General features: G+C 39.2%; 1 protein-coding gene across 1 annotated transcript; it reads left to right on the top strand.

Annotated features, from left to right (window-relative positions):
- The first annotated feature begins 1,859 nt into the window (after positions 1 to 1,859).
- haus7 (HAUS augmin-like complex, subunit 7) lies at positions 1,860 to 20,439 on the top strand. The gene is made up of 10 exons (XM_080213732.1): positions 1,860 to 1,938; positions 6,173 to 6,288; positions 7,086 to 7,168; positions 9,897 to 9,958; positions 11,830 to 11,939; positions 13,428 to 13,577; positions 14,372 to 14,474; positions 14,826 to 15,032; positions 15,775 to 15,886; positions 18,345 to 20,439. The coding sequence occupies exons 1-10, from the start codon at positions 1,882 to 1,884 to the stop codon at positions 18,410 to 18,412; spliced, it is 1,068 nt and encodes a 355-aa protein (XP_080069858.1). The 5' UTR covers positions 1,860 to 1,881; the 3' UTR covers positions 18,413 to 20,439.
- The last annotated feature ends 3,973 nt before the right edge of the window (positions 20,440 to 24,412 follow it).

Here is a 24,412-nt window from a genome sequence, read left to right as displayed (position 1 = left end):
TTTTGATTTTATTTCCTTAATGGGTGGTACGGTGGCACAATGGTTAGCACTGCTGATTCAGAATGACAGGGACCTGGATTCAATTCCGGCCTTCAGTGACTGTCCGCTCGGAGTTTGCATGTTCTGCTTGTGTCTGCAATAGGTTCTCTCCAGGTGCTCCAGTTTCCTCCCACAGTCCATAGCAGGTTAGGTGGATTGGCCATGCTAAATTCACCCTTACTGTGAGGGAGATTAACAGAATAAATTTGTGGGGTTATGGGCCTGATTGGAATTGTTGTCAGTGCAGTCCTAATGGGCTGAATGGTCTTCTTCTACACTATAGAATGATTCTATGACATCCTATGTTTATCACATGATCTTCTGGCCCAACCAGTCAAACAATCTTTTTTTCCATCTCCAATGAACTAAAGATTTCAAACAAAGTGAAGATAAAAACAGAACTAATTTAATGCTCCTCTGATTTTTGCTCTTGCATGCCATGCAGCAGTGTCCTAGAGATTATTTTTTAATTCCAGGGCAATCCTGAAGGGCTTGGTAAGCACAAGTATATCACAGGACAAGGCAATGTCTCTGCCTCAGAAAAGCAGCCAGCATTATCAGAGACCGCACGCACTAGGACATTCTCTCACCTTCCTCCACCGGGAAAAAGATACAGAAGGCTGAGGTCCCATACCAATCTACTCAAGAACAACTTCTTCCCTGCTGCCATCAGACTTTTGAATAGACCTACCTTATATTAAGTTGATCTTTCTCTACATCTAGCTATGACTGTAATTCTACATTCTGCACCCTCTCCTTTCCTTCTCCCCTATGTTTTAAAAGTTTATTTATGACTGTCACAAGTAGGCTTACATTAACACTGCAATGAAGTTACTCTGATAATCCCCTAGTTGCCATACTCTGGAACCTGTTCGGGTACACTGCGGGCCAATCAACCTAACCAGCATGTCTTTCAGACGGGGAGGAAACCGGAGCACTTGGAGGTAACCTGCACAGATACAGGTAGAATGGGGTGGCACAGTGGCATGGTGGGGGGCAGAAAATAGCACAGTGGTTGGTAGTACTACTTCACAGAACTGGGTTCAATTCTGACCTATGTGGAGTTTGCACATTCTTTCAATGTCTGCATGGGTTTCCTCTGGGTGCTCTGGTTTCCTCCCACAGTCCAAAGATATGTGGTTAGATTGATTGGCCATGCTAAATTGACCCTAGCGTCAGGGGGATTAGCAGAGTAAATGTGGGGTTATGGGAATAGGGCCTGGGTGGGATTGTGGTCGGTGAAGACTAGATGGGCCAAATGGCCTCATTTTGCCCCATACAGATTCTATGATTCGATAAATCTGCAGACGGTGACCCAGGCCAGGAATCCAACTCAGGATTTTGGTGCTGTGAGACACTGTTCATATGTACCCTATGAACGGTGTGCTTTACCTGTATAGCACGCAAGAAACAATACTTTTCACTGTATCCCAATATAATAATAAATCAAATCAATGGTTGTTATAATATTACTCAAGTTAATACATTTCCCTTTGTTCTTTGGTCAAGTTCGTTATTAGCTGTGCCAAAGGACAATTTGCTTTTTCCACTTGGGGGCAGTGGTGGGGACAGTGGAATGATAAAGCGCATGCGCACAGGCCCATCCCTGTTACGGGGCGGGACGGTACTGATTGATAGCTAGTGTAAGCCAATCAACAGACGGTACGTTATAGATTGACAGCTGCAGACAGCCAATCAATGGACAGGGTGCTCTAGATTGACAGCTCCTCTGTCGAATCGGTGGACGGAACGTGTGATAGACAGCCGCATTGAGCCAATGGGCGGGGAGGGTGGCTGTCCCCCGGGGCCGGGCGGCGGCCTTTGTCACGGTGACGGTTGGTAATGGCGGCAGGTTTGAGCGAAGTGCAGTTGGGAGTTCGGGTGTTGCAAAAACTCTTGGTAAGAGGAAGATAAAAGCCATTTAAATGTATGCGCTGAGGAGGCCGGCGGCGAATTAGTGACGGCATTGAAACAACTTTGATATGTTTATGGCAATTTCTGTCTTTGCAATTAAAAACATGAAAATTCAGGATTCAGACTGAGTTCCTTTCCAATTTTAGTTCTACCGTAGGTGGATTATAATCAGGTGTCTAAATCTTGTAGTGAATCGAGACCTGTCTCCCTTTGCATTTGTTCTTTACAGTCCCCACAGTGCAGAAGGAGGCCATTCAGCCCGTTGAATCTGTACTGACTCTGTGGCAGAACATCTTAGTAAGAAGTCTCACAACACCAGGTTTAAGTCCAACCAGTTCATTTAATAATAATCCCACAAGCTTTCGGAAGCGGTGTTCTTTTGTCAGGTGTGTGAAGAACATCTTATCCAGGATCACTGTTCTGCATCCCTGTAACCTCATATGTTAAGCCCATGAATCCCTTAACATCTTTCTTTAGAATCATAGAATCTGTGTTGTGTTGAAGGAGGTATTCAGGCGATCGAGCCTGTACTGTCATTCTGACAGAGCATCTTGCCCAGGACCATGACCCATCCTATGCATTGACCTGGCTAATCCCCCTAAATCTACATATTCTGGAGTAATTTAGTATGGCCAATCCACCTAACCTGCACATCTTTGCCAAATGGGTTTTGACTTTCAGGTTTGGGCTGTGTTTCCAATGTAACTGCAGCATTGATGTCATAGAGGTTTACAGCATGGAAACAGGCCCTATGGCCCAACTTGCCCATGCTGCCCTTTTAAAACCCCTAAGCTAATCCCAGTTGCCTGCATTTGGCCCATATCCTTCTATACCCATCATACCAATGCAGCGATCTACATGCTTTTTAAAAGACAATTGTACCCGCCTTTACTACTATCTCTGGCAGCTTGTTCCAGACACTTACCATCCTCTGAAAAAATTGGCCCTCTTGACACTTTTGTATCTCTCCCTTCTCACCTTAAACCTATGTCCTCTAGTTTTAAACTCCCCTACCGTTGGGAAAAGATATTGACTATCTAGTTGATCTATGATCCTCATTATGTTATAGACCTCTATAAGATCACCCCACAGCCTCCTATGTGCCAGAGAAGAAAGTCCCAGTCTATTCAGCCTCTCCTTATAACTCAATCCATCAAGTCCCAGTAGCATCCTAGTAAATCTTTTCTACACTCTTTCTAATTTAATAATATCCTTCCTATAACAGGGTGACCAGAATTGCACACAGTTTTCCAATTATGGCCTTATCAATGTCTTGTATAACTTCAACAAGACATTCCAACTCCTGTATAAAACCAAGCATGTTGAATGCATTCTTCACCTCTCTGTCCACCTGTGACTCCACTTTCAAGGAGCTATGAACATGTACCTTTTGATCTCTTTGTTCTGTAACTCTCCCCAACGCCTTACCATTAACTAAATAAATCCTGCCCTGGTTCAGTCTACCAAAATGCATCACTTCGTATTTGTCTAAATTAAACTCAATTTGCCATTCGTCAGCCCACTGGCCCAATTGATCAGGATCCTGTTGCAAATGGAGAAAACTTTCTTCACTGTCCACTATGCCACCAATCTTAGTGTCATCTGCAAACTTACTAACCATGCCTGCTATATTCTCATCCAAATCATTAATATAAATGACACATAACAGTAGGCCCAGCACTGATCCCTGAGGCACACTGCTGGTCACAGGCCTCCAGTTTGAAAAGTAGCTCTCTACAACCACCCTCTGGCTTCTGTCAAGAAGCCGATTTTGTATTCATTTAAATATCTCACCCTGGATCCCATGAGATGTGAACTGGAACCCCCTGAAATGAAGTGAATGCACTTCCCCCTCATTCAGAGAGAGTGGCAAATCTGTGGCATTCTTTACCACTGATAATGGAGGCCAAGTCAGTCAATATAGTTAAGAAGGAAGTAGATAGATTTCTAGACTTGAAAGTTGTCAAAGGATATGGGAAGAGCATAGCGGTTAAGGTGTTGAGATACAGGCTGAGGCATGATTGTGTTGATGGAGCTGGCTTGAAGGACTGAATGGGCCTACTTTCCTGTGTTTCTATGTAAGGTCCTTAACAGTCGAGTGTTAAGTTGCAGGATTTCTGCATATCTTTGTTGCCCAATAGGATGGTTTAATTGTGCACTATCCTTGTACAAAATCTAAAGGTTAAAATGATTTATTGGCTGCTATGGAGATGTTGTTATGTTCAGGGCAGGGTAAAAACTCTCAACATGTTGCCCATGTTAAACAAGACATCTTTAGAATGACTTTCCCTTAAAAGTACAGAAGCAATTGTTGAGAATGTAAAGTGAGTATTCCTGATTTTTTATTTGGAAAGGAAGGTGATCCAAATCCATTTAAACAAAATGCAGAAGGGCAAATTGAGCATGACGTTTCAAGTTATTTGATTAGTCATTCAAACATCAATCCCATTGCAAAATAGGTTTATCTTGTGAATGATGTAAGTTGCCTAAGATGAGCACTGCAGTGCCTGAAATTGTATCATTTAAGAATATGTTGCTTTCCACTTTCCTCCAGCACAAGTTTGTGCTTTCAAACATAAACAAAATATTCCTGTTGTAAATATTTATGATTATAAAGTGGACTTGTCACATTCTGCAATAGAATTGTTATGAGAATCCTCATTTTATTATGCCCAAAATGTTTCAAAGATGGACAGACATCTGGTACGTTATGAAGAATTGTCTCATTGTTTATTTGATATTTCTTGCATGTTTTAGGTTATATTAACTTGGAACACGGGTTCTTAGTGGTGTATATTTTCAATTTGGTATAATATGCGGAAACATATGCAAACTAGTGAGAAAACAGTGGAGTCTTCTTGTAATAAGTTTGTAAATATTTATCAATTTATAAGAAACACACAGGCTACAATATACCACAACAGTTCACTTAACTATGATACTATCTATAGATGTACAGTATCTCATGAAATTAATCTATGTTTCGAACTATGTACATTCCTAAACTTTGAGAAATGCCTCTTAAACAACATCCAATATTATATAATTCTGAGTTAAATCCAGCATAAAGTTACCACCTGTATGTTACGTTCCAGTTTAGGAAAACCTCTCTTCAGTGTTTCTTCTCTTTGAGAGTTCTTAAAACAATATCTTCCTGTATCAATATGTTTTCGGGAGAGCCTGCTTTCTCTGGCTGGGTGTAGCTATGGTGGTACTTGCGCCTACCCTACTGTATTCGGTTGTCCTGCTTTGAATATACTGTTTCCCTCCTTTAACGTTATCCTATCAAGATAACCCTGTGGACCAGCCTTTTAGCATATAGGTGCAAATTATTTTCTTGTCTTTCCACTTTGAACTCACTTCTTCTGCAGTCCTAATGCCTATTTCTGTACACCATAGTTTAACCCCCCTAGTCACTTAGGTAAGCATTTGTTTTCCTGCTGCTGAACTAATTTGCATATCAAAACACTTTGAAGCAAATCCACTTGTATCAAATTCTTTATTTTATCGCAATTTTGTTTTTAAATCTTGATTTTATTCAATTTTTGAATCTTCATTTTACTCCTGTATCTTGACAAGTGCACATTCAATTTCTGTTTTGGTGTGATGCAGCCTCTGCATAAAATATTATGAAATTTCATTGATTTAATTTATTATTGTCACATGTATTAACATACAATGAAAAGTATTGTTTCTTGCGTGCTATACAGACAGAGCATACCATTCATAGAGAAGGAAATGAGAGAATGCAGAATGTGTTATGCTAATAGCTAGGGAGTAGAGAAAGATCAACTTAATGCAAGATAGCTCCATTCAAAAGTCTGACAGCAGCTGGGAAGAAGTTGTTCTTGAGTCGGTTGGTACGTGACCTCAAACTTTTGTATCTTTTTACCAAAGGAAGAAGGTGAAAGAGAGAATGTCCAGGGTGTGTGGGGTCCTTAATTATGCTGGCTGCTTTGCTGAGGCAGCTGGAAGTATAGACAGTCAATGGATGGGAGGCTGGTTTGTTTGATGGATTGGGCTACATTCATGACCTTTTGTAGTTTCTTGCGGTCTTGGGCAGAGCAGGAGCCATACCAAGCTGTGGTACAACCAGAAAGGATGCTTTCTATGTTGCATCTGTAAAAGTTGGTGAGAGTCATAGCTGACATGCCATATTTCCTCAGTCTCAGCATGAGAATGCCTAGGCTTATCCTAATGTTAGTAATTTCTATTTCAGAATCTGAAATGTCCATTTCTGGAAGGAGTCGGTGTGAATGATTCAGATGCGATTGTTCGGTTGCTGTGCACGCCAGGCATGGACAGACTTCAAATCTTAGAATGGTTATGCATCAGGTATTCCATGGTCTCCAATGTGTATTTTCATGTTCTTCGGTGTTTATGGAATGTTTTATCCTAAAAAAAAGAATGATGTGGGATTAGATTTTTAATTTGAACCTGTGTGCAAACCACATCTTTTTCTTTGTGTACAACCCACAACCCCAAACATAAGACGTTACAGAAAGCTGCGCTCTGCTGCATAACTCAGTACACCAAAATTTGTTGGTAATTTCATTTGGAATATAAACAGATTGATGGCAGCATTGATTTTAAGCTCAATTTATGGCCAATGGACTTCATACACCAAGAGATCCACAGAGACAAAATGTTTCATCTTGTTATGCTGAGTTCTAACTCTTTAACGTATTGATACGTCAGTTTTTTTGCCATTCATTTTATGTAAGGATTCTACAACATACGTGCTTGGAATAAACACATTTCATCAGAAGTAACTCTTCAAATGTTGACCATAAAAAATAGAACAAAACTTATTCCAACTTATAAATCAAAGAAAAGATTTAATAAAGACACATCCTTTGCTCCAAACTTGGGGCCATGCCCTGGGCCACTCCAACACCAACCCCCCCCCCCCCCCCCCCCCAAAAAACAATTCCAAACAGGTTCTTATTTATATTGAGTCAGTTGTCTATTACATCATTCTGTAATTGGTTCCATGGTTTACTGGGTCAGCTGACCCATACAGCTTGTCATATTACATCCAATACAAAGTTGTAACCAGATTCATTCTAACATGTTAATGCATCATAGTAGTGAAGGAATTAATGGTTAAATCATTTCTTCTTGTTTGATAGCTGCTATCCACCACTCGAAAGAAAATTTGCAGAACTACATTTTCACTCCACGCAAGACTATGAAACAGATCTTGTAATAAAAAGTAGGAAATTGTCTTTATTTTTTAAAGTGCTTATTATACTTTAGAACTTGTAAGAGGTGGATGGGTTAGGAAAACAGTGAACTGCCAGTCTTTGCCTCTTTAAAACAGTCTGCAACTTCAGAGTTCCAGGTATGCGGAAATTAACACAAAATCCTGAAATTGCTCTGTTATGCTTTGGACACAGTTTGCATTGTTGAGCCCGCTTTCCCTCCCACCTCAGAGTGGGTGGTCATGAAATCAGTGAGAATTTCAAATTTCTAGTCCCCATGTTGCCATTTGTTCTTATTTGATTTGATTTATTATTGTCACATGTATTAACATATACAGACAAAGCATACAGTTCATAGAGAAGGAAATGAGAGTGCAGAATGCAGTATTACAGTCATAGCTAGGGTGTAGAGAAAGATCAACTTAATGCAAGGTAAGTCCATTCAACGGTCTGATAGCAGTTGTTCTTGAGTTAGTTGATACAGGACCTCAGAGTTTTGTTTTTCTTCCTGACGGAAGAAGGTGGAAGAGAGAATGTCCGGGGTGTGTGGGGTCCTTTAGCTTGCTAAATTCTTGCCAGTGTGGGACTTCAATAGTGAAAGATTGATTAGGGGCAGCAGATAGACCTGTATTTTGCTTTGCGGTCTGAACTAGAACAAAGTAAGATCAAAGTGTTGTCAAAAGGCGGTTTATAGATAAGTCATCGAAATGGGTTTGGTGCAAAGTGTATCTTTCATATATGCTTGCTTGGATCAGCATATTAAATGTAAGTGCTATTGGCTAGCTACCAAAATCCTATAAAGAAGTATATAAAGCAGGTATTTAATTTATCACGCAAGTGTTTGCTTTGAAAAGTTGCTTTGAAATGTGCTTTGTTGAATGAAATGGAGTGTTGTCAGCAGCCCATTGAGATTGAGGATGATGTTCGTCATGCATGGCAAGTCTTTAGATGATTAAGGAGCCTAACTCTGCATCCACAAGTTCTTCCGCAGCAGGGGCATGTTATTGCGTGGGAGAGTGGAATTTGTAGCCCAGGTTGGCTTCCCTGTCCTATCTCTGCCACAGCTGTTCTGTCCTGCTGTCATCTTTGTCTTGGCAATATTGGCAATGGGTCAAGCCTTTTATGAGAAGCAATGAAGAGGTCAAGTGTCCTTTGCATGAATGAACCATCACACAGCAGTCATCGGCAAACAAGGTTGTGGATATGCATGGTGGTTGGTTTTATTTTTGCTCGGAGCCAACCAAGGTCGAAATCCTTCCTGTCTAGACTGGGTGGTCATCTGAAATGGAATGTGTGGCAGCATCCTGTTGGAAAATACCCATGCAGCTACGACTCTCACCAACATTTACAGATGCACCATAGATGCATTCTGTCTAGTTTTCTTACAGCTTGATATGGTTCCTGTTCTGCCCAAGACCGCAAGAAACTACAAAAGATTGTGAATGTAGCCCAATCCATCACTCAAACCAGCCTCCCATCCACTGATTCTGTCTACACTTCCTGCTGCCAAAGCAGCTAGCATAATTAAGGACCCCATGCACCCTGGACATCTCCCACCTTCTTCCATCGGGGAAAAGTCTGAGGTCACTCACCAACTGACTCAAGAACGGCTTCTTCCCTGCTGCCATCAGACCTCTGAATGGATCTAACTTGCATTAAGTTGATCTTTCTCTACACCCTATCTATGACTGCACTCTCTGTTTACTTTTCTATGAGCAGTATGCTTTGTCGCTATAGCGGGCAAGAAACAATACTTTTCACTGTATGCTAATACATGTGACAATAAGTCAAAATCAAAAGATATGACTAAATAAAATAGTGCACCGTCTCAATTTTCATTGTTTTGCATTGTGCAGGCAATATGTAGAACAACTTTTAGGGGCATCAAACTTCTGATTTTTATTTGAACTTGATGAGCTGAGTGGAAATTCAAGAGAGGAATAATGCAGTGAAACTGAATGGCAGGGGGAAGCAGGGAAGAGAAGGGGTGTAACTGACATATTGGCAAAAGAAGAGGAAAACTTATCAGAATCTGGAGACTGCTCGTTGAGAAATGATTCAGTTTGCACTTTGAGGAATGCTGAACTTGTTTGACAATTGTACTGAGTATTCCAGGAGTGGCCACCCCAAGAGCTCAAAGATTTAAAAGGTTTCTGAGGGATAACTTCTTCATGCAGAGGATGGTGCATGTATGGAATGAACTACCATTGAAAGTGGTTCAATAGCAACATTCGAAAAGCATTTTGATAAGTGCATGGATGGGAAAGGATTAAAGGGATATAGGCCAAACATAGACAGTTGGGATTAGTTGGGAGGGCACCATGGTCGGCGAGGACTGGTTGGGCCCACAGGCCTGCTTCTGGATTGCTCTATGACTATAATTAGACCTAGTTCCCACAGTCTTTTAGGAAAGTGAATTTCACATTTCTGATATCCTTTGTGTGGAGGAAGTGTTTCCTGTTTTCACTCAGAAAATTTAGTGCTAGTTTTAAGATGAACCCATCAGGAAGATAGTTTCTCTGTATCAATCTTATCAAATTTTTAAAATTCATTTTTAATGTATCAATTATCTGCTCAGCTATACTCAGAGGAATACAGGGCACAATATCTTTCTTGTACCTATTGCAATCAAATTTGAAAGAATAACTGCTAATTTTCAAAAGAAAATTAACACTGTTCCTCATTAAATTGATTGAAAAAAAGCTTTAGTTTGGAAACACTAACACTTCTGTTTCACAGAAATGACCTGGCTTGGGCATAACTTGGGAGTCTGCAGTGCTGAGGACTTTGATCTCTTTTCGGTAATGTATCTTCTTGCTTTTTTTAAAGTTACCTCACTTAATCTAATTTTAGAATAGTCTAAACATTTCAAATTTCCCATGGGGTGATGTTCTAGGATAGTATAGTTGAGCTCTTTTTGATCTATGGATAATTTAACTGCTAGTTATTTCAGTTATCTCCTTGGTTAGCATTTTGATTTGGGAATTTCTTCAGTGTTCTGCTGCTAATACTGTATAGTAGTCCAACAATTGAATTTCTTTCCATAAAATGCAATGCAGGACTTCCATTGCAAATACACTAGATTTGGATCTTATGGAAGTAGCCCAATGTACCTATTTGAAGAGTACTGCAACATGATGAGCAGAAGATTTTTAAAAATTCTTCTTTTGATGTGAATATCACTGACCCAACGATAATTGCTCTTGACGAGGTGGTGGTAAACTGCCATTTTTAATTTCCACAGTTATCTGGTGTAGGTACATACACTGCTATTGGGAAAGGATTCCGGGATCTTGACCCAGCGACAGTAAAGGAATGGCCAAGTCCAGATGTGACCAAGCAGCACCTATTCAGCAATAGGATGCTCACTGATGCTCAGTTTGGATTCTGTCAGGGCCACTAGGTTCCTGGACTCATAACAGGTTTGATCCATCTCAAGGTCAGAAGTAGAGATGTATGTTGAAGATAATCATGCAGTTGAATGTCAAGGGGAGTTGGTTAGATTCTATTTAGTTGGAAGTGGTCATTACCTGGCTTGAATGTTACTTGGCAATTGCCAGCCCAAGCTTGAATGTTGTCCAAATCTTGCTTCGTGGAGCGCAGACTGATTCAGTATCTGAGGAACTGTAAATGGTACTGAACATTGAGCAATTATCCCCATTCTGCCGTGATGGAAGTAAGGTCGTTGATGAAGCGACCGACTGAATTTGCTAAAATTATTATCTGTGATGTTGGAGACCTCAGGAGGACGGCTGAGATGTGTCATCTGTTTGGCACTTCCAACTGAAGATGGATGCAAACACCTCAGCTTTGTCTTTTGCACTAGTGTGCTGGTCTCCTACATCATTGAGGATGGAGTTATTTGTGAAGCCTTCTCTTCCTGTTGTTTAATCGCCCATCACCTTTCACAACTGGGTGTAGCAGGTCAGTAAAGCTTGAACTGATCTGTTGGTTGTGGGATCATTTACTTCTGCCTGTGGCATGCTGATTCTGCATTTTAATATGCATTTCTCTTGTAGCTTTTTGACTGACACCTCATTTATAGGTGTGCTTGGTCATGGCATGCTCTCTTCCTGGCATGCTCTCTTCCATTCCGGTTCCCTGGCTCAATGGCAATTGTGGAGTGGGGGATATGCCAGACCTGCAGGTAATAGATAGTGATTAAATAAGGTTCTGTTGCAGCTGATGGCCTGCAGTCCCTCATGGATGCCCAGTTTGAATTGTTTTTTCTGTTCTTAGGCCTGCTGTCCACATTTATGATAGGCATTAAGAGCACTGGCCAGTAACCCCTTTACCAATATATTGGCTGGTACCCTTCACACCAACAGTGTGCCATGGATTTTGTTTAAACTCCAAATGGCTGCTACCGAGCCTGACTTCTTCTCTGGGTCTTCAGACCACAGATCTGAAATTATTGGCATCATACAATACCACTGACCCAAACATGCTTGTGTTGGTACTGTATCTGTGTAGACTCCCTATGTTCCATAATGCTTAGGTAACCTGTGACCCAGTTTGATCTGCCATTCTTAGTTGTGGCAGTTTACATGGGTGCACACAACATTATTTGCAGAAGTAGGTTGATTAAAAGGTAGTGCACATTATCGTTGCTTTTATGGTATGTTAAATGCTGCTCTGACCAACATTTACAAAGTTGTAATATTTTCGTTAGGGTCAAGCGAGTCCTTATAGACAGTTGGTGATGATGGATAAAATGCTGGGTGGCCTCCAACAATATAAACAAATTACTGCAGCTGAAACCACAGATTCAAAAAGTATTAGGTAAGTAGAGTCCTATTGTGTAAGTAAATTTGTTCAGTCGTTTTGTGATTCTGTTTTGTATTTCTGCCATTTTTGTTTTCAAAAAATAGTTCATTTCCTGTTTATCTCTCAAGACCTGTATGCATTTGTCATGCATTGATGTAGATCACAACTCTGCAGGCAGGTTCAAAAATTAATATATCATAAATATTTAGATTTATTTCTAACACTCCAACTGTCCACACCTACTTCCCTTTCCCTGATTATGTCAAATTGTTTTTTTTGTCTTTTGTTTTTGATCCATTCTCGTCCTCTCCTAAAGGCATAGAGTCCCTAACTGGCTTACATTTAATCTAGGATAGACTGTCTTCACATGTCATTAGGCTGTTGACTGGGGTATGGTGAAGAAAGTGATGGATATTCCTGTTGACAACTGACATCTACATGCACGTATACCTCAACTTGCACTTTAGAGAAATTGCTATACTCTAACCAACTCTACTTTCTAAATTGCTAAAAATTTTGCTACTAAATGATAATAGGTATAAAATCAGAATATTTAAAGATAAGGTCTGAATGTATGATTTTAAAATAGGGACTGAATTATGCCTGTGCATTCTCCAATTATCCAATGCTCTTTCACACAGTACATTTGTAGACTTCAATTGGTTTTGTCTCTGAAGGTCAGAGGAAATCTGCTAGAATTGTAATAACAAAGCAATAATGAACATGTTCACAAATGTATACTGTGACATCATTTATTGCAAGTTAGAAATGATGATTTCTTACATATGATGTCTTATAAAAACAACTGCATTAAGTTCCTACTGCACTGTCATTTGTAGGATTTTAATAAAGCATAATGGGGCTGTAAGTATTAATACACCTGTATTGTCGCCATCTTCAGCTGAGATTTCAATAAAGTTTAAAGATGATTATAAGAAACTTTTGTGCTTGATCCACCTGAATTCTGAAAAACATTTGATGCAATTATAGATTTTACACTTTTGGTCTTTTTTTTGTACAAAGACTTTGTTAAAGTATCGAGAGAGCACTTGAAACTATATGATTAAATGCTGGTGAGAGTTACCTGAAATTAATGAAAAGTATTCTACTAGAAGTGTATCAAATGTGTTAAATAAGCCTAGTGCTGACATGCTTTTTTCCATTTTAAGTAAAGAGTTTAAAATGGACTCTTAACATTATGTGCTGAGAAAATCCAGTGAGTCCAGGGCCAGTGAATTGAAACTTCTCTTTGAAACTTTAAAACGTGCTGATGAAACGAGATTGACAGCACTAAATTGCCCCCCCTTGTCCTAAAATGCATAGATTAAGTGGATTAGCCATGGTAAGTGCATGAGGCTACGGGGAAAGGAAGGAGAGGGAGGGGCAGTGTGGGATGTGCTTTTGGAGAGCCGGTGTGGATACAATGGGTTGAATGGCCTCTTTCTGCACTGTAGGATTTCAATGGTTCTATGATTTGGTTCTAATTTTTATTGTATTTTTAAGTTCTGTTCATGAATGGAATTCACAGCTGCTGATTGAAGTTCGAAATGACCCTCATCTTTGTTCACCGGCAAACTTCGAGTTCAACCTTTCTCTTGATGCACACAGACTTCTTAAAAAAGCTGAGGCCAACTTTGAATCACGAGGAAGAAAGCAAGTAGAATTTTGCTTTGCCATCCTGAACCTGTTAAGAGACTTTGATCCAACATTTTACTACCTACGAGTTGTTGTTATAAGATTCACATGTGCATACAGTTATTCCTGAAGCTTAGAAAACATACAGCTCGTATATTGCTGAGATAAACCATTTTAGAAAGTTACTTTGAATCTACAAGTTTGTTATAGGAATATTAAAGACAATATTATAGACAAGTAGTGAAAAACAGGAGTTGCATTTATATTGTGACTTCCATGTCTTTGGGACTCCCAAAGTGTTCCACAGTAAATTAAGTACTTTCAAAGTGTAGTCACTGTTGTAGTCAGGGAACATGGGAGCTCATGTGCTCATGGCAAGATTCACAAACAATGAAGTAAGTGATTGATTATCTGTTTTGCTAGTGTTGAATAATAGAACATTGGCTTCTGATTTTTAAAAAATTTATAACGTGATTTTAAATCCCACCTGGAGAGCTTTCAGTTTTTCTGCTTGACTTTCATCCAAAAGATGGTTTCTGCAACTGTTGCACTCCAACAGCTAAAGTACCAGATTCAATGTTCAAAGTTCCAAGTGTGACTTGCATTAACTACCTTCTGATTCAAAGGACAGAATCCTACTACTTCTGTAAAGCTGACTCCTAGCAAATGTATTATAGTTCTTTTGATTTTCCTGAGCTCAATAAACACAGTATGTTTAGGAAAGAGTAAGACTTACATCAAATTTAAACTATGATAGCGACGAGCAATTCTGTGTTCTGTTATTTATTTTCCTTATCTAAAAATACCTTCAGGAAATGCTTGCCACCTTCAATTGATTCCATGGAGAAATTGTTGTTTCAACTTTCGGAAGAATTAAAGAAAACAAATGAACACCTTGAAGAGATGAAGAAAACAGTAAGTTTTGCAGCTTATTTCAAACTTCTTAGACCTGGCTTATCCTGAAAAAGTTGTTTGTCCTTAGCAAGAAAGAACCTGTCTATGATTGTTCAGTGATTAGCTGCAGTTCCAGCAGCATCCGTGGAAATAAACAATATTAACGTTTCAGGTCAGTGACTAAAAGACCTGATGAAGGGTCACAGATGTTGCCTGCCCTGCTGTGTTTTTGCAGTATTTTCTATTTTTGAATTTCCAGCATCAGCAGTATTTGATTTTTGTATTAATTTCTATTTGTTCATACTTTTTGAGGAAGGAATTACCTTGGTAACAATGCCAGTAACTTTTATGTTTACCTTGCTTTCTATTTAGGTTGTTTTCCTGGGTCCCACAGAGAGTAATGATACCATTTTTCAAACCTTGAAGCTTACCCTTTCGGACTTCCATCAGCTAATGACCGTGTTTTCACTAGCATTTGAGCATGAATTTGGTGTTCATTGTAACAAGGCACCACCTCAACTTTGCAACTTTGGATCACTCTGCAAAACAGTTCATAAACTCTTGACATCTTGTATTAATGTAAGACTTTTACTTACTTATGAGCCTAAAGTGCAGTACTGAGATAATTGAAGCATAATTAATGTTGTCTAATTATTGATTGTTTAATAGGTATTGTATAGTAAGTGTAACTGTCAAGGTAGCCCAAATAGTTGCACATCAGTTTTGGAAAACTAAAATATAATTGCTGATTTCTGCAATTGAAATTATTGCCTTGGGGAGGGATGCTTCTGATAACGTCTTGAACAATTGATAAAGTATATTGCATATGTTCTTTACAAGATTTGGTTGTTTATTAACCTTTTAAACAGAGCTATTTGTTTCTAGTGCAGTCTAACCCCCTATAATATCCATTTCCTAGGAGGCTGAAGTGCATCATGACAGTAATGATAGATATTAGTTCTTGAATTTCTATGGAAATGTTGTGGTTTGAGGGAAAAAAAAACACATGACCTCTTGAAATGTGTTGACAATAGATTTGTGGTTTAGTTACATGAACTTGATGCAATTGCAGTCTGTTGACATAGCTCCTTCACAGTTGCAATCAGTACACTTAAATGTAAGGCCTATTGCATAAAATTTGCCTGCCTTGCACAAAATGAGCCCTCCAAGTCAAATCAGATGTTAGTTTGTACGCATATTAGTTGGCCAGTTCATTTGATACTGTTACTGACCTGGTTGAAGATACAAAATTTAATGTCCAGACAATATCAGAATCCTAAAGTGCTTGTAATCTGATGTGCTCTTACACCTCTTTATAAAGGAGCTTACTGCATTAGCGGAGATAAGTGATACATGCAGGAAGTTGGAGACAATTGTGAATGGACTGCAGCAAGATGTGATAAACTGGGAAGGTGGCGAAGTTGCCACATTACGTAAGTAAAAGGAATCTGGCAACCACTTTTAATATTGCTTTTTTCCAGCAGAGAATTGTTCATAAATATTGAGGAAATAGAGCTAATTTTTCTTTGACTTTGGGTTATAAATTTAGTTTTTAGCAAATAGTCGCTGTTTATTGTGACATAAAACACTTTACAGGCATAATGCATATTCAGGGTTTTGCAGATTGCATGAAGATGTATCTCTGGCATACATTCTTATCACCTGACTTATGTTATAATTATACTTAATATTCCCCATTAATTGATTTGTTGAACTATGTGATCAGTTGTCACTGCACAGCAGGGTTTTTAAAATTCCTTCACTACTTTTTCTAGGAGCATGCTCCTTCGAGCGCGGTTGTATTGCTCGAAGCACCCTAGGTTTTCTTTTTGGATCATTATCCATGTAACCAATGATGAGGAGTATCCTTTTACTCACATTTTGTTGTTGTGTGCTTGTCAATTCTTTTGCCCAAATGCAATATTTGACATGAAGCATGCTATCTGTTGCTATGTAGTTGTGCATGCGCGTGCGCATGGAACAGTGGCTGTTTGATCACTGGGGGCATCAGAATGAGCTCAGAGGAGTTTAGTGTAATATTGATGCACCATTTCCAGCAGGGGTCACTAATGTTGAGCACTAATTGACTAATTTTTCTTTTCTTTGTCCTGCCTCTGACTTAGCTTAAAAGATCTTGGACAAATTGAAGTTTTTGTTATCACCTCAGTTGCATGCAACTAGCTTGCATGCTAACAGATGCAACATCAAATTTGAGACACTTCTCATTACTCTGTTAATTGCTGTTGAATTTGTGGAACTGTCAAGATGGTAGACTGATCATTCTTTCAACTGCCTTGAGCATTCTGTTTATGAAATATCCCTTTAACAAATTCATTGCAATACTACGCAAGACAGGTTACAGTATTCATCAGTAATAATAAATTGTATTTATGTGGTGCCTTGAAAATAGAAAATAACTCAAGCTGCCTCAGAGCTAATGGACTAATTGAGCATCAACTCAACAAAGGAAATGTTAGGGGTGATCAAAAGATTGTTTAAAAAGACTGGTTTTAAATAAGATCCCTAGAAGGAGGAGAGATAGGTGGAGCAGCTTTTTGAGGTAACCCCAGCAATTGTAGCACAGATACTTTAAGTCACCACTAGTAATGCATGGGGAAGAAGTTGCACAAAAATGAAGAGCAGGGGTGATGGGTGTTTGGGATGTAGCACAGAATAAGATTTGGGCAGTAATTTGTGATGAGCTGCAGTTTAGGGAGGGCACAGGGTTGTCCAAGAGAGCATTACAATCGTGGAGTCTGGCTGTGTCAAGCACAAATGAGTTTTAGTAGATGGGGAAAGTAAGCAAATTATGTCATCGAGATGAAACTTTGTATTAGCAAGTATGTGGGTTAAGATGAATAGGATGCAAAGGTTGGGAACAGAAATCAGAAATATTCACAAACAATGGGATCTTAAATACACCCGTGTAAAAAAAAGGTTGAGATGAGATGTAATATTATTGAGTTGTATCTAATGCTCTTTTATCCTTAAGAATAAATGTGATTTTTATTGTCATTATAATTTTAAAAAAGAATAAATACAAAGACTTGCATTTATATAGCTTCTTTTACAACCAGTGGACAACTCAAATTTATAGCGAGTGCAAATCTATGATTCGCGGTGGTGGAGGACATTTTTAGTGAGTGTCATGATGCACGTCTGATTGCTGTTCCTGTAATTCCAGTGGTTGCAGTAGTCGTGTATCCTCTCGTTTTGCATCCTCTCGGTGCAGGCACTGAGTCAGAGATTCATTGGTGAAGAAGCTTAGAATGCAGCTAAATATATTCTACTGTTGTAGAATTGTGTGAAAAGGTATTGCAAGCCACGTATCTTTGTAAGGAAGAGCTAGTTTGCAAAATGAAAAAAATTGAAACACGTGTATTAGGCATATTCTCATATTTTTCTTAAAGAAGAAGCTTAAAGAATATTGTGGTGACAGTTTTGCTCTAATCTGAGCTTCATTTTATCTGGTTAGAAGTGCCTGATCTGCATTGGACATCATCTATTTCCAAACACTTTTTTCACCAAGTTGCCATACCTAAATACATAATTTTTACTTGCATTGTGTTTGATTGCAATGAAATGCGCATCTAATTTATGCCCATCATCTTGCTTTGGATATCTGGTCCTACTCTGCCATTTGTCCAGAAATCAATGTTGCCAAAGACTACTGCATAAAACAGTAATAATTATAGTTAAACAGAGTTTGCTGGTGGCAAGGTATATGTAACTACATAATACAAACAATTTGTAATTATTAAAAAATGGTGTCATCGAGACAAATGAAGTAGCAAACTCCAAGGCAATGTTTCTAAATTATTAATAGACATGAATATTAAGCACATGAAATTTGTCAAAGAATATGATTGTTGATTTTTCTCTTTTTTTCAGCGGTACGGGTTACAGAGATGAAGAAGAAATATGCAGAATTTCTAGAAGTCTTTCGGAACCATGCATAGTGAAATTGTAATTCTGTATATACATAGTGTTTTCTTTCAATGTTGACACCTGCAAAGCTCTTCTCACTTATTCTTTAAAAATAATCTGTACAATTCTAGACTGGAATGTTGATTTCTAAAACTTAATGTACAATGCAGAAATTTGGCCAAAAGTTGCTGGAACGTGCTGACTAAAGCAGACTACAAGGTATAAAAGGTGTAAAATAAGATTTCCCTAAGATCTATGCGTTTTCCAGTGTTTTTTTTACGGAAACTTCTTTGGTTTAATAGTTGGTGGTTCAAATACTCTGACAAACGGCCTGAGATTTGTGAAGTGTGGCTGTGTTACATTTTCCTGAAAACATCTTATTGAATAAATAGGGAAGATGGTAGCATAGTACTAATGTCACTGGGCTAGTAATCCAGAGGTGCAGGCTAATGTTGTATGGACTTTTCAGCATTTGGTGGAATTTAAATTCAATTAATGAATCTAGAAATTAATGGCCTCAGTAATAGTGACCATGGAACTATAGTTGATTGTTGTAAAAACCCATCTGGTACATTAATCTTTCGGGAAAGAAATCTGCCTGGTCAAGCCTAAATGTGAGTTCAGACCCACACCAATCTGGTTGGCTCTTAACAGTCCCCTGAACTAGCCTAGCAAGCAATTAATTAGGGACGGATATGCTGATCTTGCCAGCAATGTCCACGTCTTTTGAAAGAATTGCATTCTCATTCCCAGCATGCAAGAATATGACTTGTCCACATTCTCCATTGAACTCTGGGCAGTGTTTTCTTTGCAACTGATCAAAATTTGAAATCAAAGGTAAAACGCAGTGAAATTAATACTGTATGTATCTTGCCCTTCTTACATCTATTATACACTGATGTTCTAAATTTCTGTAACCTTTCCGTATTTATGTTGTATGTACAACATCTATGTAAGATGTTCGATCCGAATGCCTTAAATTAAGTGCTAATGCCACAAATATAAGTATTTATATTTGAAGAAGAACCAGGAACCATACTACTTTTTTATGTGTGCTTTCTCCAATTTGTTTATGATTTATAAAATGTATGAATATATACATTTTCTAATTTGAAGTATTTCTGCATATTGTGTAGTTGCCTTCAATAAATATGACAGCACGTTCCTTCAAATTGTGAATAATGTGAATAGCAGATGAGTTAGGATAGACGAACTGAATTAGCCATCACTCTCCATTTTTGATGCTGCTATTTGTTACTTCATTAAAAGGGGAAAATATGTGAAACATAATTGAAGAGTAAAGTTCCGAAGAGGAGTGTAGATAGCGCAAGGTGGTGGTCATGGAGAAAATGAACAATTGATAAGTTAGAAAGCTGGAAGAGTTAATTAAGATAATTATGTGTGTGGAAATCTGTCACTAACAATTAAAGGGAGAAACAGAACAAAAATGCAGGGGCAAACATTTTTGGAAAAGGAACAAGCAGTTGACAATTGGCCATTACTAAAACTAATTTATCATTGGGTCCTTTCAATGGGTTTCACAGTTGTACCAGTCTTGTGAATATGGAAACTTGCATTATTTTAAATTGTGTCCTTTTAGAAATTATCCTACATCGCTGCTTAAATATATTCTCCATAAATGAAGTGTGTCTCCCTTTCGCATATAAAATATTCTTGATGTTTATCAAAATTGATGTTGCAAGCAGTTAATATGGGCATTTCAAGGCATATCAGTGAATTAAGTAAAGGATTGCTTTTATAAAAGATTATTCCAGAGGTGGTGAATCCTCACCTGGGTACTGTTTTGTAGCACTAATAATCCAATAATATCTTTTTGAAATAGCATTTCTTCAATCTCATAAGCAGAATGTGGGAGATAATTTAGCTACAGGAACATCACAATGGAGCCCAGTCATCACTTGGTGTCCATACACATGCACTGCCAATACAGGATTGAGCCAACGGGAATCCTGTCTGTTTTTTTTCTTCTCCCTCATCTAGGTCTGCTGAAGCCTTTTGCCTCTTTTGAAATCTGATTAAAGACAGACCTGACACCTTATTCAGCTGAATAGTTTTTATAAGAATATTTTGTTGTTTACTATCATTGATCACACAGCTTGTATTTCTATTGCCCTGTCTCTCGTGTTCCTTGTCGAAGAAAAACTTTATTGTAGGCTTATATTTAAATGGTGGACCATTGTTGAATTGTCACATGGCTACTGATTCCAATCAGGTATCTGTTGTTGGTTGTGGTCACCTTTTGTGATGTCATGGATCACAAAGGTTCAGGTAATGGATTATTACATTGCAGCACACTAGGTCTATTAGTAAATGTTTTAACTATATGATGTAATAATGGCAGTGTCCACAGCAACTACTTCGGGCAAGTTTATATCGATCCTATGATGGGGTTTTGTGACGTCTCTCTTTCATCAGTCACCTTTTATATAGGAAGATCAGATAAGCAGAGCCGCCATGGCTGGTGCAGACCAGGTTCCCTCATATCTGAAATCTACAAACAAAGGAAGCGGTCAGTAAACTTTAGAAAAAGCTATAAATCACTGAATGTTGAATGGCATCAGTGAAGTAATATGTGCTGTATGTGGTGACAATATGAATTATAAGTAGACAAATTGCATCAACTACTGTTAAGTCCTTGAATTCTGTCATAACATTGCACACACCTGATGGTGCAATTTCTTATATTTGAGTGTATTCTATTAAAATTACCCACATCCTTAATACTGCTAAAAAATCAGATTATCTAGAGACTATGTAAACTTGTTTGTCTTGTAAGCTACATTTGCACTATTCATCACTGGTGTCGGTTCTGTAATTACATCATGGTGCCAATTACCAAACCTTTGGGATTCGATGCTTAATCAGCTTATTTACTGTTATTTACTTTCCTTGCATATTTTTGGAGTAGTGCTTTGACTTCCTGACAGTTGTCCTTGTGATTCTATAGGAGAAGGTACTCTTGAAGGACCAGGCTTCAATCAGAGTCTTCTGCTGTCAGAGATCTGACAAAGTAGAAACATAACTTGGGTTTTTGAATGACAAAATCCTGTTTGCGTGCAAAGCTGCACATAGAATATACTGTACATTTCATGATAGTCACAAAATATGCAAACCTCACTAGAAGGTATTTGTTCGTGTGCATGTATAAAACCTATCTATTTTATTTTTAATCTATACTATTTGATGTTCCTTTTTCCTCATTTACTCCACATGCTGAGGAAATAGATATTTTCAGCTACAACTGCCAGATACATATTTGCTGCTAAGCATTGGCGACCTGTGGGCAGTAGGGTGGCACAATGGTTAGCACTGCTGCCTTATAGCACCAAGGATTTGGATTTGATTGCCAGCTTGGGTCACTATCTGTGTGGCGTTTGTACATTCTCCCGTGTCTGCATGGGGTTTTCTCTGGGTGCTCTGCTTCCCTCCCACAGTCCAAAGATGTGCAAGGGTAGGCGGATTGACCATGCTAAGTTGTCACTTAGTGTCCCACAGTGTGTAGGTTAGGGGACTAGTGGGGTAAATACATGGGGTTACAAGGATAGGTTGAGAGGGTGGGCTTGGGTAAGATGCATTTTCGCAGAGTCTGTGCTGACTCAGTGGGCTAAATGACTACTTTGTACGTTGTAGGGATTCTATGAATTGTTTTGTCAAATTTTGTGCTTAAGTCATTTTTCTTTTTGAGTTTGCTATTAGCTTCCTGAAGCTATTTTAGTTTGCTAATTTGCATTCGGCAACTTAGAAGGATTACAACAAAGAAGAAGGGCTCCATCTCATTTCGTTGAAGACTGACCATATCAACATTAGAAGATGACAGACTTTGAGGACGGCACAGTGGCACTGTGGTTAGCACTGCTGCCTTAACAGTGCTAGGGACCTGAGTTCAGTTCCGACCTTGGGTCACCCGTGTGGAGTTTGCATAATATCCTCCTGTCTGCGTGGGTTTTCTCCGGGTGCTCCAGTTTCCTCCCATAGTCTAAATGTGTGTGTTAGGTTGATTGGCCGTGCTTAATTGATCCTGGTGTTTGGGAATTAGCAGGGTAAATATGTGGGGTTATAGGAATAGGACCTGGGTGGGATTATGGTCAGTGCAGGCTCGTTGGATCGAATAGTTTTCTTTTGCATTGTAGGAATCTAAGTGAAGCGTAAATATTTTCACCATTCTAGACTGCTTTCTTCTACAGTATATACAGCAAAGTCACTTTTTCTGAAATTAAGAGCTTAGTACTTGGTTCCCCAACTTTCAATTATTTTTGCACACTATCGGAATTCTAATGAAATGGAGTGACTTCATAAGAACTTAAGAAATAGTAGCAGGAGTAGGCCATCTAGCCTTTCGAGCCTGCCCTGCCATTCAATAAGATCATGGCTGATCTGATGTGGCTCAGTTCCATTTTCCCGCCTTCTCCCCATAACCCTTAATCCCCTTGCCTATCAAAAACCTACCTACCCGCGTCTTAAATATATTTAGCGAGGCAGCCTCCACCACTTCAACGGGCAGAGAATTCCAGAGATTCACCACCCTTTGAGTGAAGAAGTTCCTCCTCAACTCTGTTCTAAACTGCACCCCCCCCCCCTTATCTTGAGGCTGTGCCCTCTAGTCCTACTGTCTTTTCTGAGCGGGAAGAGCCTCTCCACCTCTATCCTATCCTTCCCATTCATCATCTTATACGTCTCAATGAGATCTCCCCTCATTCTTCTAAACTCTAATGAGTACAAGCCTAGTTTATTCAGCTTCTCCTCATAGCTCAACCCCCTCAATTCCGGTATCAGCCTAGTGAACCTCCTCTGCACTCCCTCCAAGGCCAAAATATCCTTGCATAAGTGCGGTGACCAAAAGTGCACACAGTACCCCACCTGCAGCCTCACCAGTACCCTGTACAGTTGCAGCAAGACCTCCCTACTTTTATATTCAATCCCCCTCGCTATGAAGGCCAGCATCCCATTCGCCTTCCTGACCATCTGCTGCACCTGCAGGCTGGGTTTTTGCGACTCATGCACAAGGACCCCGAGGTCCCTCTGCATCGTAGCATGCTGCAATTTTTCGCCATGTAAATAGTATTCCTTCCTACCATTATTCTTACCAAAGTGGACAACTTCACACTTGCCAACATTAAATTCCATTTGCCCGTTCCTGGCCCATTCGCCCAGCCTATCTAGATCCCTCTGCAGACTTTCCACACCCTCCGCACAATTTGCCGTTCCACCAATCTTGGTGTCATCAGCAAATTTCGACACCATACACTCGGTTCCCTCCTCCAGATCATCTATATAAATGGTAAATAGCTGAGGCCCCAGCACCGATCCCTGGGGCACTCCACTAGTCACCAACCGCCAATCCAAATAGCATGCATTGACCCCCACTCTCTGCCTCGAAAACTTCACTAAATACATACTCGTTCATCACGACTTAAAACATCAGAAAATGACAAGAACTACACATTGCCCTGATAATTAAGGCTAACAGAATGCTGTTTGGAAGGATCATTGGTATTGTTCTGCAGCCTTTGGTGCTGGTTAACCTGATTGGAGATGGTTACAAAATGTTGGTTCAAAAGAGGAAAGCAGCGCAAGAATGCGTTGTACCACTCTGGCGCTTATCCTTACAAGGAGCCCATAATTTAATACTCAATATACCAGAGAAATCAAATTATTTCCCTGGATTTGTACTTGCATCAGTATATGTTTCGAGTTCTATCAAGGCCTTTGATTTGAAGGCCTTGGTCAAATTTGCAAACTAGAGTAAGATAATCAGTTTAGAATCTCAATTACTATTTGAGGAAATTATTTTTGCATTCTGTAATTTATTTCCTTAAGATATTAGAGCAAATTATAAAAGCTTGTATCCTGTGAGAAAAGTTGAGAAATTGGATCTTTAGCATCGTGGTGGGAGATATAGGTTCTTCTTGCAGAGAGTGGTTGGGGTGTGGAATGGACTGCCTGCTGTGATAGTGGAGTTGGACACTTCGGGAACTCTCAAGCGGTTATTGGATAGGCACGTGGAGCACAGA

The sequence above is a fragment of the Carcharhinus amblyrhynchos genome, chromosome 27 (genome assembly GCF_965287045.1).
Source record: "Carcharhinus amblyrhynchos chromosome 27, sCarAmb.v2.hapA, whole genome shotgun sequence".
NCBI classification, from domain to species: domain Eukaryota; kingdom Metazoa; phylum Chordata; class Chondrichthyes; order Carcharhiniformes; family Carcharhinidae; genus Carcharhinus; species Carcharhinus amblyrhynchos.
Note: the sequence above shows the minus strand (reverse complement) of the source record. Positions and strands in the feature narration are given on the sequence as shown.